Here is a 16,047-nt window from a genome sequence, read left to right on the forward strand (position 1 = left end):
TGAGTACATGATGGTACTATTTGCTAAGAACAGGAATAATAGAAATAATAATAGATTTGGGGCAAAGTTGATAGTTCAGACATGTTGAATGTATGATGTCTGTGGAAAATTGGAAAAAGCAGTGGGGTACATGAGTATGGGAACTTGGGCAAAAGCTTGGGCTCAAGATGTTTTGGAATTTCTCAGTATTTCTTCCAGTGGTAGGTAATTTAAATCGTAGAAATGGACAAGAGCATGTTGTATTAGGTCATTAGTAGATAACAGAAGATTCCTCTCTGCTTATAATAAGGCTTTGGACTTTGTTTTCCTTTGCTTAGAAAAGGCAAGGTTGTGCTTATTTGGCTCTTCTAAGAATGGATTTGGATTTCGTGATAGTGATCTGGATATTTGTATGACCCTGGAAGGCCATGAAAATGCAGAGGTAAGAGTGTTTGGAAAGCGTTATGTAAGTTTATTTTCTCCCAATGACAATTCTATGTTTATTTTTGTATGTGATATTGATAAAAATGTGGTATCACTCTTTGTATAAATATATTAGCAAAATAAGTTTTTGAAATATGAAAACAGTAGCATTTTCAGTTTAGAAGACATTGAACTCTTAAGTAAAAGTGTTTCAGTAATTTTATGATACAAAAACCATGTCACTGAGAGTTACAAGTGATTTGTAATGAATTTTGGGAAAAAGTTAATATACCACGAAGTTGGAATTTTTTCACTAGAACCAATGGGAAGCTGATGCAGATGCATCAGTTTTGTAGTGAACATTGATCTTTCATACTTCGTCTTCTCATATCTCTTTCATTAGATGATGTCTTTGTGTTACTATAGGTAGTAAATATAGGTGGTCATCTAATTTGTAATTGGTTTTGTTCTAAAAGTTAGTTATAATTTTTGACCACTCACATAAAATTTTTTCCATAGAAGCAGTGTTATAGATGATATGCTAAGGGCTAGGCGCGGTAGCTCGTGCCTGTAATCCCAGCACTTTGGGAGGCCAAGGTGGGCGGATCATGAGGTCAAGAGATCGAGACACTCCTGGCCAACATGGTGAAACCCCGTCTCTACGAAAAATAAAAAAATTAGCTGGACATGGTGGCACGCGCCTGTAGTCCCAGCTACTCAGGAGGCTGAGGCAAGAGAATCGCTTGAACCCAGGAGGCGGAGGTTGCAGTGGGCTGAGGTCGCGCCACTGCTCTCCAGCCTGGCAACAGAGTGAGACTCCGTCTCAAAAAATAAAAAAAATGCTAAGATAGCTTTTAGAAACTCATTTTGGGCGGGGAGGAGAACTAACATTTATTGAGTTCCCAGTATACACTTTTACATACATTATCTCATTTCATTCTTACAACCACCTTCGAGGTAGGTATTATTTCCCCCATTTTACAGATGAGGAAACTGAGGCTTTGAAAGATAAACTGACTTGTCCAAGTTCACACAGCTAGTAATTGTTGGAGCCGGGATTCGTAACCCAGGTCTGTCTGACTCCAGAGTTCATGCTCTTTCCATTGTATCTCACTGCCTCTCTGTAATTTTTTTAACCCATAATGTAGCTGAAATATAGTACTAATAGTACTGTAGAACCTAACCACTGCTTTCTGAAACTGATAGCTTTCTGAGTTCCACCATGAGATGCCAGGAGCAGACCTTCCCCAAGTGCAATTTCAGCAGTAAGAGTGGGTACTTACGCTTTCCTTTTTTGTATACCAGGCCTTAATAGTGGGAAGGAGATTGTCCAAGCTCCAGGGAAGAAAAAGACTGATTGGACAGGGAAGAAGTGTCCCAGGCCTTCTCAACAGCAACTAGCAAAGGAGGGTATCCTTGTAGATGTTCAGTCCTTTACCAGTCTAGCTATTGTTATTTATGTTTCAAAATGCGGGACTGCTTGCAAGATTGGGGTGAGGCCCAGCTTCTGGCATCTGTAGTGGTGTCAGTATCGCCTCTGTTACGTTATAAAAGAATTCAGCAGAATAGTGTGCTTTTCTAAAATCATTCTTTCGAACGGTGGTTTTGAAATTGTTAGACCCGGAGTAAAGATGGCAGTGATGACTTATTTCTGGCCATAAGAAGTTGCTTCTGGTGTCTTAACATCTTGTTTTATAAAGAAACTGAAAAGTTGCAAGTATTTTATTTGTTCTCCTTTACTTAAATTCTGCTTAGAGCCACCTACCTGGAAAGTGGCTGCCCTTCTCCATTCTGAAGAGTAAGAATTGAGGGAATAGGAAATGATTTTTATACCCAGGAAAGAGGTTTGAGTTTTAGATATCTTCTATGTAAAATTTATTAAACTTCTAATCACTAAGGGTTTGTATATTATATATAATCTGTGCCATTCCTACTGGGAAGTTGAAACAATGAAAATAATAAATCATTTTCTTTCAGATGAGCCATAATTGAAACTTTTAAGATTTAGCATAATTGTATCCTTGAATAATAAAGAGAAAAATTACCTCCTTTGTTAATTTTATCATATGTGAATTAGTAACTAATGGTTTCTTTGAAATCCTTTGGTTTAGCTGCAATGGCTCCTGCTCTCATGTAGCTAAAAAGAACATGTTGGAAAAATGCAAGTGACTTTATAACTCTTGGGATTGATGTTTATACCCTTCAGCTATTTCCAGTTAATTTTTAATGCCATAATCATTATGTATTATGATTATCATTACCATACCAACTCTGCTGTCTCTGGTTTTTACAACAGTAACACATTTACATTTACAGAGGTAAGAATTTCCTTGGAGAAATAGGTGCTGGTGATAATAGGAGTATCTTTCTTTTCCATATCAACATAATTATAATAAATAACTCACAGATTTAAAGGCTTATTTTGTGCCAGGCATTCTGCTGAGTGCTTTACATACATGTCTCATGTAATCCTCCCAACAGCTCTGCAGGACAGGAGTTTATGATTATCTTGATTTTATAGAATAGTAATGTAATGCTCAGAGAGGTTAAACATCTGGTTAGTCACACAGCTAATCAATACTTAGTTTAAGATTTGAGACCGGGTGCGGTGGCTCACGCCTGTAATCCCAGCACTTTGGGAGGCCGAGGCGGGCGGATCACGAGGTCGGGAGATCGAGACCATCCTGGTGAACACGGTGAAACCCCGTCTCTACTAAAAATACAAAAAAATTAGCTGGGCACGGTGGCAGGTGCCTGTAGTCCCAGCTACTCGGGAGGCTGAGACAGGAGAATGGCATGAACCCGGGAGGCAGAGCTTGCAGTGAGCCGAGGTAGCACCACTGCACTCTGGCCTGGGCGAAAGAGCAAGACTCCGTCTCAAAAAAAAAAAAAAAAAAAAAAAAAATTTGAATGCAGGTTTGTCTCAATTCAGAGCCTATGTACTTACTTAATCATTATATTGTTTTGCCCTCACCAAACTCACCTCTAGTTGTTTATTCACTTATTGAAAACCATATTCTTCTCCTGTCTTTGTGCTTCTCAAATTTTAATCTGCCTGTGAATTACCTTGGGATCCTGTTAAAATGCAGATTATGATTTAGTAGACTGGGGAGGGTCCTCAGATTCTGCATTTCTATCAAGTTTCCAGATTATGCTGATACTGTGGGTCTATGAATCACTTACTTGGAGTAGCAAGGTTATTATAGAGCTTTATGGCTGGAAATTGTAAATGCTACTATTAAATGCCTAGATTAAAGTAGAATTTGCACAAGGTGAAATTGAGTCAAACTTTTATTTATTTGATTTGTTTTTTAGAAATTAAATTGTAAGGAAATAATTGAAAATTTGGCAAAAATTCTTAAGAGACATCCAGGTATGAATTTTAAATCTTATCTTTAAAACAAAAGAAATTTTTTAGCATATATGAAAATTATTTAACCTACTGAAGTCTTTTTTTTTTTTTTAAATTAGGTTTAAGAAACATTTTGCCTATAACTACTGCCAAAGTGCCTATAGTAAAATTTGAACACAGACGAAGTGGGTTAGAAGGCGATATCAGTTTATATAATACGTTGGTAAGTTTATCTTTATGGGCCGTGTATATACTTTTCATTTTAAAAGTTTACAGATTACTGACTCTACCTTTATATTTAAAACTTTCAAATGTGAACAGCATAAGGAAAAAGTATTTTACTAGTTATCTTGATATTTCCTTCAGATTGAAGGTCAGTTTTTGTTTGACTCATTAATAGGTATTTTACATTTTACATTTATATATTTTGTATTTGGAGTGTATTATATTTTTAAATCTGATTTGTAGTTTAATTTTAAGAAATTTGAAATCCTTTCAAATATGTAATTATTTTTCAGGCTCAACATAACACAAGAATGCTAGCTACTTATGCAGCTATTGATCCTAGAGTGCAGTATTTGGGATATACTATGAAAGTGTTTGCTAAGGTATTTATGAAAAAATTAATGATCTGCTTTGTTCATGATAATTAAAGTGAAACATAACTAATGTCAGATTTGTGAAAAATTTTGTCTCAGTTTTGTTTATCTGAGCTTTTAAAAAAGAAACTTTCAGTATTATATAGGTTGAATTGATACCTATCAGAGTAGGGTGGCTCTGTCTTTTTTTCCTATATGTGCTCTATTCCCATGTGCAACTGACTAGTCAGTTTCTCAGCAGTAACATTTCTCAATGCAGTGATTTCAGCCCCGGGCATGGGAGTTGGCATATCATCCTAGTCAAGAATTTCTGGGTTAAGAAATCTTATATTTGAGTTTGGTGATAAGATTTTCTGACCCAGAAAACAAAACAATACCAATAATACCTTACTCTTCTCCTATTATAACACTTGTTATGACATTGAATTTAGTTTTCTCATTCTTTTGATAAATGTGTAAACTAGATGAGAACAGGGACCTCTGTTTCTCTAGTTCATTGTAGTGCCTGCTTTATGGTAGCTGCTCAGTAGAATGATTAATTTTATTAATGTGTTAGTGGAAGAGTTTTAGTAGGGGAGAAACTTGGTCAGATATTCATTTCATAAAGCTTCTTCTTTCTAATAGGAGGGCTGTTGTTGTTGTTGTTCCTGTTGTTGAGATGGAGTCTCACTCTGTCACCCAGGCTGGAGTGCAGTGGTGGGATCTCAGCTCACTGCAGCCTTTGCCTCCTGGATTTAAGCGATTCTCCTGCCTCAGCCTCCCAAGTAGCTGGGATTACAGGCACTCACCACCATGCCTGGCTAATTTTTGTATTTTTAGTAGAGACGGGGTTTCACCGTGTTGGCCAGGCTGGTCTCAATCTCCTGACCTCAAGTGATCCTCCAGCCTCGGCCTCCCAATGTTCTGGGATTACTGTGCCTGACTGGAAAGCATATTTTTAAAGATACTCCTGTACATGTCTTTCTAGACAACAGTGTATCTTAGAAAAGCATTCATACACATACTACATACAAGACTTGATATGCCTACTTTTCTAGATTCACCTAACAAGGTAACTCTAACATGACAGTTTTGTTGTAACTACATAGAATTCTGTTAATGAAATCACCCCTTTTCCCTTTAAATATAGATATAAGCTAAATCCTTGCTCAAGGGAAGAAGTCTCTGAAGATTCTTTCAGGTTTCATTCCTCCCCCCCTCCCCACCCCCTCCCCTATTTTTTTTAAATTTTTATTTTAATTTTACGTTTTTTTGAGATGGCGTCTTGCTCTGTCACCCAGGCTGGAGTGCAGTGGCACAATCTTGGCTCACTGCAGCCTCCACCTCCTAGATTCAAGCAGTTTTCCCTGCCTCAGCCTCCAGAGTAGCTGGGATTACAGGTGCCTGCTACCACGCCTGGCTAATTTTTGTATTTTTAGCAGAGACAGGGTTTTGCCATGTTGGCCAGGCTGGTCTTGAACTCCTGACCTCCTCCGCCCGCCTCGGCCTCCCAAAGTGCTGTGATTAGAGGCATGAGCCACCGTGCCCAGCGTTTATTTTTATTTTTGAGGCAGGATCCCACTCTGTTGCCCAGGCTGGAGTAAAGTAGTGTGATTACATCTCACTGCAGCCTTGACCTCCTGGGCTCAATTGATCCTCCCACCTCAGCCTCTTGAGTAGCCGGGACTACAGGCGTGTGCCACCATGCCCAACTATTTTTTGTATTTCTTGTAGAGGTGGGGTTTTGCCATGTTGCCCAGACTGGTCTTGAACTCTTGGGCTCAAGCAATCCACCCTCCTTGGCCTTTTGAAGTGCTGAGATGACAGGCATGAGCCACCATGTCTGTCTTCCTTGTTCTTTTTTTTTTTTTTTTTTTTGAGACGGAGTCTCGCTGTGTCGCCCATGCTGGAGTGCAGTGGTGCTATCTTGGCTCACTGCAAGCTCCGCCTCCTGGGTTCACGCCATTCTCCCGCCTCAGCCTCCCGAGTAGCTGGGACTACAGGCACCCGCCACCACGCCTGGCTAATTTTTTCTATTTTTAATAGAGACGGGGTTTCACTGTGTTAGCCCCTTGTTCTTTTTTATTTATTAAAAAAGATGTTTTTCCTAACCACAAGACCATCAGGGGACTTCGTTCTTTTTTAATGGCTGCATACCATTCCATTATGTGACTAGTCCTTAGTTATTTTAAACCTGTGCTTTATTGATGAACCTAAAACTATTTCTGATTTTTTGCTATTATAATAGTGCTGCTATTTAAAAAACCTTCTTTGTCATTTCACATATTTTTTGGCATGTTTGCAGGGTACATTCTTAGAATAGGATTGCTGGTTCAAAGAAAATGTGCTTTTGTAATTGTGATATTGTCAAATATTCTTCATAGTGTTTGTATTAATTTATACTCTCACCTGCAGTGTGTGAGAGTACCTGTTTCCCCACATCATGTATAGTAGTTTTTTGTTTGTTTGTTTCTTTGTAGGATGGGGTCTCACTGCATTACCCAGGCTGGTCTTGACCTCCTGGGCTCAAGCTTTTCATTCACCTCAACCTCCCAGAGTGTTGGGATTATAGACGGTGCAGTTTGTTTTTAACCCAGTTTAACCCAGTTCTATGGGTTAAAAAAAATGATGTGGCAGAATGTTTAATATACTTCTGCATGGAGTAAGACTCTGAAGTTTTGTTTTCAATCATGTTGTTTTTTAGCGATGTGACATTGGGGATGCTTCCAGGGGAAGTTTATCTTCATATGCATATATCCTTATGGTGCTGTACTTTCTGCAGCAGAGAAAGCCACCTGTTATCCCAGTTCTACAAGAGGTAGGTGTTTAAGAAAACTATAAAGGAGTTTTTTTGAAAACAATAGATCTAAACACAGGAGATTTTGCTTGGTTCATGTCATCATGAAGGATTTTTCCATCATGGATGTCCTAAGTTTTCTCTTTCCATTAATGCTATAATTAAACAATGAATCTTTTTGAAAAATTTATTATGGGAGAATATAGACTACCAAAAGAATATTAGATGAACAGAACCATTGAATATCTTTTGTAATGTTTTTAAATTTTACAGTCTTAGAGTGCTGTGGATGATTGTGAAGTTCTTGTAGCCAGCCATGAACTCATATATTTTATAGTCTCCAAGATGCAAGTACATAAGTTTCTTCTTTCTAGAATATTTTCCCTCCTGTTGCCTGGCAATGAAGATTGATTTATTCTTATGTATACTTTGGTCAGCCTTGTGAATTTTGGTTTAGAATGAACCCAGGGAAACTCTTCCTTATCTCTTCTGAAGTTACATTAATTACATTAAACATAAGAATGTACATTGAAAGAAACAGATTATACTCATTCACTCAGAATTGGTGACTTATAAAGTTCCTTTTTGTAGTCAATTTATACTCTCTGAAATTGGTACAAAGGAGATATTAATCATCCATCTGTTCCTCCTGATTCTTGGCACAAAGTAGATTTGTAGGCGTTAGGGAGGATCCAATTCAAATTTTTTAGAATGGTGACTATTTTTAGTTAGGAGACAAGCATCAGACTTGGTTGGAAAAGTCACATATTCTGGTTTCACATAAATTTTGATAGTTATGGCAAAGAAGAAAATCACAAAATAGGCCGGGCGCAGTGGCTCACGCCTGTAATCCCAGCACTTTGGGAGGCTGAGGCGGGCAGATCACAAGGTCAAGAGATCGAGACCATCCTGGCCAACATGATGGTGTCTACTAAAAATATAAAAATTAGCCGGGCGTGGTGGTGCGTGCCTGTAATCCCAGCTACTCGGGAGGCTGAGGCAGGAGAATTGCTTGAACCCGGAGGCAGAGGTTGCAGTGAATTGAGATCCCACCACTGCACTCCAGCCTGGTGACAGAGAGGGAGAGTCCGTCTCAAAAAAAAAAAAAGAAAAATCACAAAATTGTAAGCCATATAGTAGGTGTCAGATAGCCTTAGTAAGTTTTAAGAAGTTCTAATGAATATATGTGGTTTTACCAGCGTTTCCTTCCGTGTTTTAAACAATGGATGGGAATCCTTTCCTAGCCAAAGATTTAAGTTGCTGAATCTGTGTTGGGTGATGTATGTTTGGGTGTGTGTTTAAAGTATTTTTTCAGAGCAGTTTTAAGTTCACAGCAAAATTGAGAGGATGGTAAAGAGTTTCCAACATACCTCCTGTACCCACACATGCATAGCCTCCCCCATTATTAACCCCACCAGAGTGGGACATTTTTTACAACTGATAAACCTACATTGACATATAATCACCCCAAGTCCATAGTTTGCAATTAACATTTATTCTTGATGTTGTATATTCTAGGGGTTTGGACAATATATAACGATGTACACATTTTATCATAATCAATGATACATCAATATATGCCATTACGGTATCATACAATTTTCAGTGCCTTAAAAATTTTTGTACTTTGCCTAGTCATCCTCCCCTCAACCCCTGGCAACCACTAATCTTTGTGCTGTCTTCATAGTTCTGACTTTTCCAGAATATCATATTGTTGGAATCATATAGTATGTAGCCTTTTCAGATTGACTTCCATCGCTCAGTGATATGTGTTTAAATTTCTTCCATGTCTTTTCATGGCTTGATAGCTCATTTCTTTTTCTTTTTTTTTTTTTTAATTTTAAATGTTCAGACTTTTTTATTGAACCTCTAAATCTATCTTATCTTTTTTTTTTTTTTTTTTGGAGACACAGTCTCACTCTGTTGCCGAGGCTGGGGTGCAGTGGCAGGATCTCAGCTCACTGCAACTTCCACCTCCGGGGTTCAAGCGATTAAAGTGATTCCCTTGCCTAAGCCTCCTGAGTAGCTGGGATTACAGGCATGCACCACCACGCCCTGCTGATTTTTGTATTTTTAGTAGAGTGGGGTTTTACCGTGTTGGCCAGGCTGGTCTCTAATGTCTGACCTCAGGTGATCCACCCGCCTCGGCCTCCCAAAGTGCTCAAAGTGCTGGGATTACAGGCATGAGCCACCATGCCTGGCCTATCATTTCTTTTTAGTGCTCAGTAATATTCCATTGTTGGGATGTACCACAGTTTATTCATTCACATATGGAAGAACATCTATATGGACATAGTTTTCAAGTCTTTTGGGTGAATATGAAGGAGTCACATTGCTGAATCATATGTACGAGTATGTTTAGTTTTGTAAGAAATGGCCAGCTGTTTTCCAAAGTGGCTGTACCAGTTTGCATTTCTACCAGCAATGTGTGAGAGTTCCTGTTGCTCCACATCCACCCAGCATTTGAGTACTTGTCCATGTTCTGGATTTTGGCCATTCTCTTAGGTGTGTAGTAGTCTTTCTTTCTTTTCTTTAGGTGTATAATCGTCTGTCCGTCCGTCCGTCCATCCTCCCTGCCTCCCTCCCCTGCCCTCCCCTCCCTTCCTCTCCCCCCTCTTTTTTTTTTTTTTTTTTCTTTAAAGATAGTGTCTCACTCTTGTTGCCGCCCGGGCTGGACTGTAGTGGTGCAGTCACGGCTCCCTGCAGCCTCAACTTCCCAGGCTAAGGTGATTCTCCCACCTCAGCCTCCTGAATAGCTTGGACTACAGGTGCACACCACCAAGCCCAGCTAATTTTTTATATATTTAGTAGAGATGGGGTTGTGCCATGTTGCTCAGGCTGGTCTCAAACTCCTGGGCTCAAGCCCATCTCGGCCTCTCAAAGTGTTGAGATTACTTTTAATGGCAAAACCGCAATTTTGCTTCAATCTAATATTTTGTTTTATTTATCTATTTATTTATTTTGGAGAGAGGGTCTTGCTCTGTTGCCCACGCTAGATTACAGTGGCACAATCTCCACTCACTGCAACCTCCACTTCCTGGGTTCAAGTGATCCTCCTACGTAAGCCTCCCAAATAGCTGGGATTACAGACATGAGCCATCATGTCTGGCTAATTTTTGTATGTTTTATAGAGATAGGGTTTCTCCATGTTGCCCAGGTTGGTCTCGAACTCCGGGCTCAAGTAATTTGCCTGCCTTGGCCTCCCAAAGTGCTGGGATTACAAGTGTCAGCCACCTCACCTGGCCACTGTTGTTTTAATTTGCATCTCCCTGATGACATTATGCAGAAATCTTTTCATATGCTTATTTTTCCATTTATATGTATGTCTTCTTTGATGAGGTTCTTTGTTCCATTTTTTTAAACAGGTTATTTTCTTACTGTTGAGTTTAAGGAGTTCTTTGTGTATTTTGAATAATAGTCCTTTATCAGATGCGTGTTTTGCAACTATGTTCTCCATGTCTGTGGCTTGTTTTTTCATTCCCTTGACATTGTCTTTTGCAGAGCAGAAAATTTTAATTTTAGTAAAGTCCATCTTGTCAATTATTTCTTTCATAGCTCTTGCCTTTGGTGTTGTGTCTAAAAAGATATCACTATACTCAAGGTCATATAGATTTTCTCTTGTGTTTTCTTCCAGGAGTTTTATTTTACATTTAGGCCTGTGAGCCATTTAGAGTTAATTTTTTGTGAAGGGTATAAGGTCTATGCCTAGATTCATTGTTTTGTGTGTGGATGTTCATTTGTTTCAGTACCATTTGTTGAAAAGAATATTATTTCTCCACTGTATTGTCTTTGCTCCTTTGTCAAGGATCAGTTGACTATATTTATGTACTATATTTATATACTTTTGGGCCCTCCACTGTTGCATTGATTTATTTATTATTTCACCAATGCCATACTCTCTTATTTATAGTAGTGTTATAATAAGTCTTGAGGTTGGGTTGCATCAGTCTTCCAGCTTTGTTCTTCTCCTTCAATATTGTGTTAGCTATTCTGAGTCTTTTGCCTCTCTATGTAAACTTTAGAATCAGTTTGTCAATATCCACAAAATGACTTGCTAGAATTTTGATTGGGATTGAATTGAATCTGGAGACCAAGTAGGGAAGAACTGACATCTTGACAATTTTGAGTCTTCCTGTCAATTATAAAGGAATATCTCTCCATTTATTTAGTTCTTTGATTATGCTCATCAGAGTTTTATAGTTTTCTTCATGTAGACCTTGCACATATTTTGTTAGACTTATACCTATGTATATCATTTTTTGGTGCTGATGTAAATGGTATTGTATTTCTAATTTCAAATTCCGCTTGTTCATTGCATGCACCTGGGAAAGTGTTTGAATTTTTTATATTCATCTTGTGTCTTGTGAACTTGCTGTAATTGCTTATTCTTGGAGTATTGTTTCAATTTGGATTTTATGCATGGATTATCATGTCATACGTGAACAGTTTTATTTCTTCTCAACCTGTATACCTTTTATTTCCTTTTCTTGTTTCATTGCATTAGCTAGAACTTCCAGTATCAGCATTACCTAAGACTTCCCAGATGTTGAAAAGGAATGGTGAAAGAGAACATCCTTGTATTATTCCTGATTTTACAAGGGAAAGCGTTGAGTTTTTCACCATTTGAGTATGATGTTAGCTGTAGGATTTTTGTAGATTTCTTTAACAAGCTGAGGAAATTTTCCTCCATTCTTAGTTTATAGAGTTTTTTTTTTTTTTAATCATGAATGGGTGTTGGATTTTGTCAAATGCTTTTTCTGCATCTTTTGATCTGTGACTTTTCTTCTTTAGCCTGTTGATGTGATGGGTTACTGAGGAGAAGACACACACTCAAACCCAAAATGTTTTTTGTTTCTTTTTTTTTTTTTGAGATGGAGTTTTGCTCTTGTCACCCAGGCTGGAGTGCCGTGTTGCAATCTCGGCTTACTCCAGCCTCCGCCTCCCGGGTTCAAGCGATTCTCCTGCCTCAGCCTCTCCAGTAGGTGGGATTACAGGTGCCCACCACCATGCCCGGCTAATTTTTTTGTATTTTTAGTAGAGACGGGGTTTCGCCACGCAGGCTAGTCTCGAACTCCTTACCTCAGGTGATCCACCTGCCTCAGCCTCCCAAAGTGCTGGGATTACAGGCCTGAGCCACCACACCCAGCCCCCAAAATGTTTTTTCTATTCTCTTACTCAACAACAATAATCACAGAAGACTTCTGTGACCAAATGTGTTGGGGGAGGTTTCCCCATACACCAAGCAAGCAACCACTTCTGCGTTGAACACCGTGGTGTCCTCCAGTTCAATTCTGGCACCATCTATAGCATCAGATACCACTGGTTGACGGCTCAGTCCCACGAGACTACCCCCAGTTTAGACACCAGTTGCAAGTCTAGGCCCTTCAGAACTTCTGACTGACCAGCTTAAAGTTTGGGTTTCTATGACGACCTCTTTGGGTTTGATTAATTTGCTAGAATGGCTCACAGAACTCAACCATTTACTTAGGCTTACCGGTTTATTATAAGGGATATTACAAAGGATATAAATGAAGAAATACATAAAACAAGGTATGGGAGAAGGGATGAGGAGTTTTCATGCCCTTTCAGGGCATACCACCATCTAGGAACCTCCATGTGTTCAGCTATCAAGAAGCTATTTGGACTGAGACCTTTGGGTTTTTATGGAAGCTTCATTACATATGCAAGATTGATTAAGCCAAGCTGTTTGCCATTGGTGATCAACTTAACCTTTAGCCCTTCTCCGCTCCTCAAAGGTTGGGGTATAGGGCTGAAAGTCCCAACCCTGTAATCATGCCTTGGTCTTTCTGGTGACCAACCCCCATTTTAAAGATACCTAGGGGCTGTCAGCCAGTAGTCAACTTGCTTGCATACAAAAAGACTTCTCTTTGGAGATTCCAAGGATGTTAACAGTTGTATGTCAGGAAATGGGTTTGGAGGCCAATTATAATATCACAGTTACATCAGTTGATTTTGAGATGTTGAACCTGCTTTGTATAACTCTCTTTTGTACATTATTGGATTTGATTTGCTAATATTTTGTTGAGGAATTTTGCATCATTGTTCATGAGAGATTGGTCTGTAGTTTTCTTTACTTACAATGTCTTTGTCTGGTTTTGGTATTAGGGTAATGCTGGCCTCGTAGAATGAGTTAGGAAGTGTTCCTTCTGCTTCTGTCCTCTGAAAGAGATGAGGCAGAAGGAACACTTCCTAACTCATTCTTCGAGAATTGGTTTAATTTCTTCCTTAAATGTTTGGTAGAATTCATCAGTGTACCCATCTAGGCCTAGTGCTTTCTCTTTTGGATGGTTATTAATTATTGATTCAGTTTATTTAATAGATATAGGCCCATTCAGATTTTCTGTTTCTTCTTGTGTGAGTTTTGGCATATTGTTTCTTTCTTTTTTTTTTTTTTGAGATGGAATCTCACTCTGTTGCCCAGGCTGGAGTACAGTGGCGTGATCTCGGCTCACTGCAATCTCTGCCTCCTGGGTTCAAGCAATTCTCCTGCCTCAGCCTCTGGAGTACCTGGGATTACAGGTGCCCGCCACCATGCCCGGCTCATTTTTGTATTTTTAGTAGAGACAGGGTTTCACCAATGTTGGCCAGGCTGGTCTTGAACTCCTGACCTCAGGTGATCCACCTGCCTTGGCCTCCCAAAGTGCTGGGATTACAGGCGTGAGCCACCGCCCCTGGCTGGTATATTGTGTCTTTTAAGCAATTAGTTCATTTCATCTAGGTTATCAAAATTGTAGTTCATAGTGTTATTATTCTTTTAATGTCCATGAGATATGTATTGATATCCCCTCTTTCATTTCTGTTGTTAGTAATTTATATACCTTCTCTTCTTTTCTTAATTAGCCTGGCTAGGAGTGATTTGTTTTTTAACAAATTTGTTCACTGGATGATATTTAAAATTTACCATAAATTAATTAGGCCTGCCAAGGCCAGCATTACTCTCTGTATTATTATTATTTTTTTAATTTTTATTTTTATTTATTTATTTTTTTTTGAGACAGATTCTCGCTCTGTCACCCAGGCTGGAGTGCAGTGGCGCAATCTCGGCTCATTGCAAGCTCCACATCCCAGGTTCACGACATTCTCCCACCTCAGCCTCCCGAGTAGCTGGGACTACAGGTGCCCACCACCATGTCAGGCTAATTTTTTTGTATTTTTAGTAGAGACGGGGTTTCACCACGTTAGCCAGGATGGTCTCGATCTCCTGATCTCGTGACCCGCTCACCTGGGCCTCCCAGAGTGCCGGGATTGTAGGCGTGAGCCACCGCGCCCAGCCTACTCTCTGTATTATTCTGATCGTTGTTTAGGCTTTAAATAGGGATCATATGTACTAATTCTCCAGTAGTATCATTTGCCACTTTGCCAGAATACTGTGATTAACAAAAATGGACCACAAATTTGATTTTCTTGGTGGTTTGTCTGTATTCTCTCCTTACCCATGGATTAGGAGTCACTGAGGTAGCATGAAGTAATAGAAATAGCAAGGCATGGTATTTAGAGCCAGAAATAACTAGTCAGAATCCTAATTCTAACATTTTGGCCTTCAACAGTCTTCATAAGTCTGACTTTCATCATCATTAAAAATGTAATAATGATAATATTTCAGTGTTGATATGAGGAACAGAAACATTGAATACTTTTGAATGTAGTAGGTGCTAAAGTAGACATTCGTAAACAGTGCTTGCTTTTATTATTATTTTTACTATTATGATTTATGCTCATTAGCAGCATTATTACTATTATTATTGGAAAAATGTAGGTAGGACTACCATATTCAACTTTAAAAACTCTTTCATTATCTGTTTAACAGACATCTGCTTAATATTGATCAAACGAGAGACAGTTCATGGAATGCTTGCTATCATAATGAGGTTTGATTTCGGGGGACTTTGTGATATATATAGACTGATGATACATGGAATTTTGTTTCTGGCCTTTTTTAATGGTTGTCATATGGGACGTCATTGTCTATTGCTCTGGCATCATTTAAGTATGACCATTGGCATCAGTTATCTTTTAAGGGTAAGGATATGTTTAAAGAAGCTAATGATGTCTGCCTCCATTTGTAATTAAGCTTTAACTTTATGTGGCTGGGTATTACTAAGGCACAGCTAAGAGCATTTTTTTGATGGTCAGCAGTACAAAGTTCTTTACGTCAAAAAGAGCTGTCCTAGGCAGAAGATTTTTGCTCTACCCTAGCAAATCATAATAAGTAAAAGCAAATTTTCACATAAAAATTAATTCCAAAAGAGATTTGGGAGTGTTCACACATGATTTTATGAAAAATTTTTTTAACCCATATCAGCTTAAAATTTGCAACTTAATGGATGAACCTTGAGGACATTATGCTAAGTGAAGTAATCCAGTCACAGAAAGACAAATACTATTTGATTCTACTTATATGAAGTACCTAGAGTAGTCAAATTCATAGGGACAGAAAGTAGAGTGGTGGTTGCCAGGGAATCTCAAGGAGGGAGAAATGGGAAGTAATAGTTTCATAAATACAGAGTTTTAGTTTTACCAGATGATAAGAATTCCGTGAATGGATTGTGGGGATGGTAGCGTGACAGTATGACTATACTTAGGCCGCAGAACTGTATGCTTATGATGGTAAATTTTATATTTTGTGTATCTTACCACAACTGAAAAATTACAAGTTAGGCCAGTTGCAGTGGCTTACGCCTGTAATCCCAGCACTTCGGGCAGCCGATGGGGGTAGATTACTTGAGGTCAGGAGTTTGAGACCAGCCTGGCCAATATGGCAAAACCTCGTCTCTACTAAAAAATACAAAAATTAGCCGGGCATGGTGGCATATGCCTGTAATCCCAGCTACTTGGGAGGCTGAGGCACAAGAATGGCTTGAACTGGCGAGGTGGAGGTTGCAGTGAGCTGAGATTGT

At 38.9% G+C, this 16,047-nt stretch overlaps 1 protein-coding gene across 32 annotated transcripts in view; it reads left to right on the plus strand.

Moving 5' to 3' along the window:
- Nucleotides 1–16,047, plus strand: part of TUT4 (terminal uridylyl transferase 4) — a 131,668-nt gene that overhangs the window by 89,590 nt on the left and 26,031 nt on the right. For 24 of the 32 annotated variants that reach the window (XM_063655918.1, XM_054487762.2, XM_063655934.1 and 21 more), the window contains 5 exons: nt 318–421; nt 3,718–3,775; nt 3,874–3,977; nt 4,273–4,362; nt 7,037–7,150. In XM_063655918.1, coding sequence (XP_063511988.1) covers nt 318–421; nt 3,718–3,775; nt 3,874–3,977; nt 4,273–4,362; nt 7,037–7,150 — 470 coding nt within the window. The remainder of the gene's footprint in view (nt 1–317; nt 422–3,717; nt 3,776–3,873; nt 3,978–4,272; nt 4,363–7,036; nt 7,151–16,047) is intronic. The other 8 variants (XM_063655969.1, XM_063655964.1, XM_063655941.1 and 5 more) reach the window with 1 other exon arrangement.

The sequence above is a fragment of the Pongo pygmaeus genome, chromosome 1 (genome assembly GCF_028885625.2).
Source record: "Pongo pygmaeus isolate AG05252 chromosome 1, NHGRI_mPonPyg2-v2.0_pri, whole genome shotgun sequence".
In the NCBI taxonomy this organism is placed as follows: domain Eukaryota; kingdom Metazoa; phylum Chordata; class Mammalia; order Primates; family Hominidae; genus Pongo; species Pongo pygmaeus.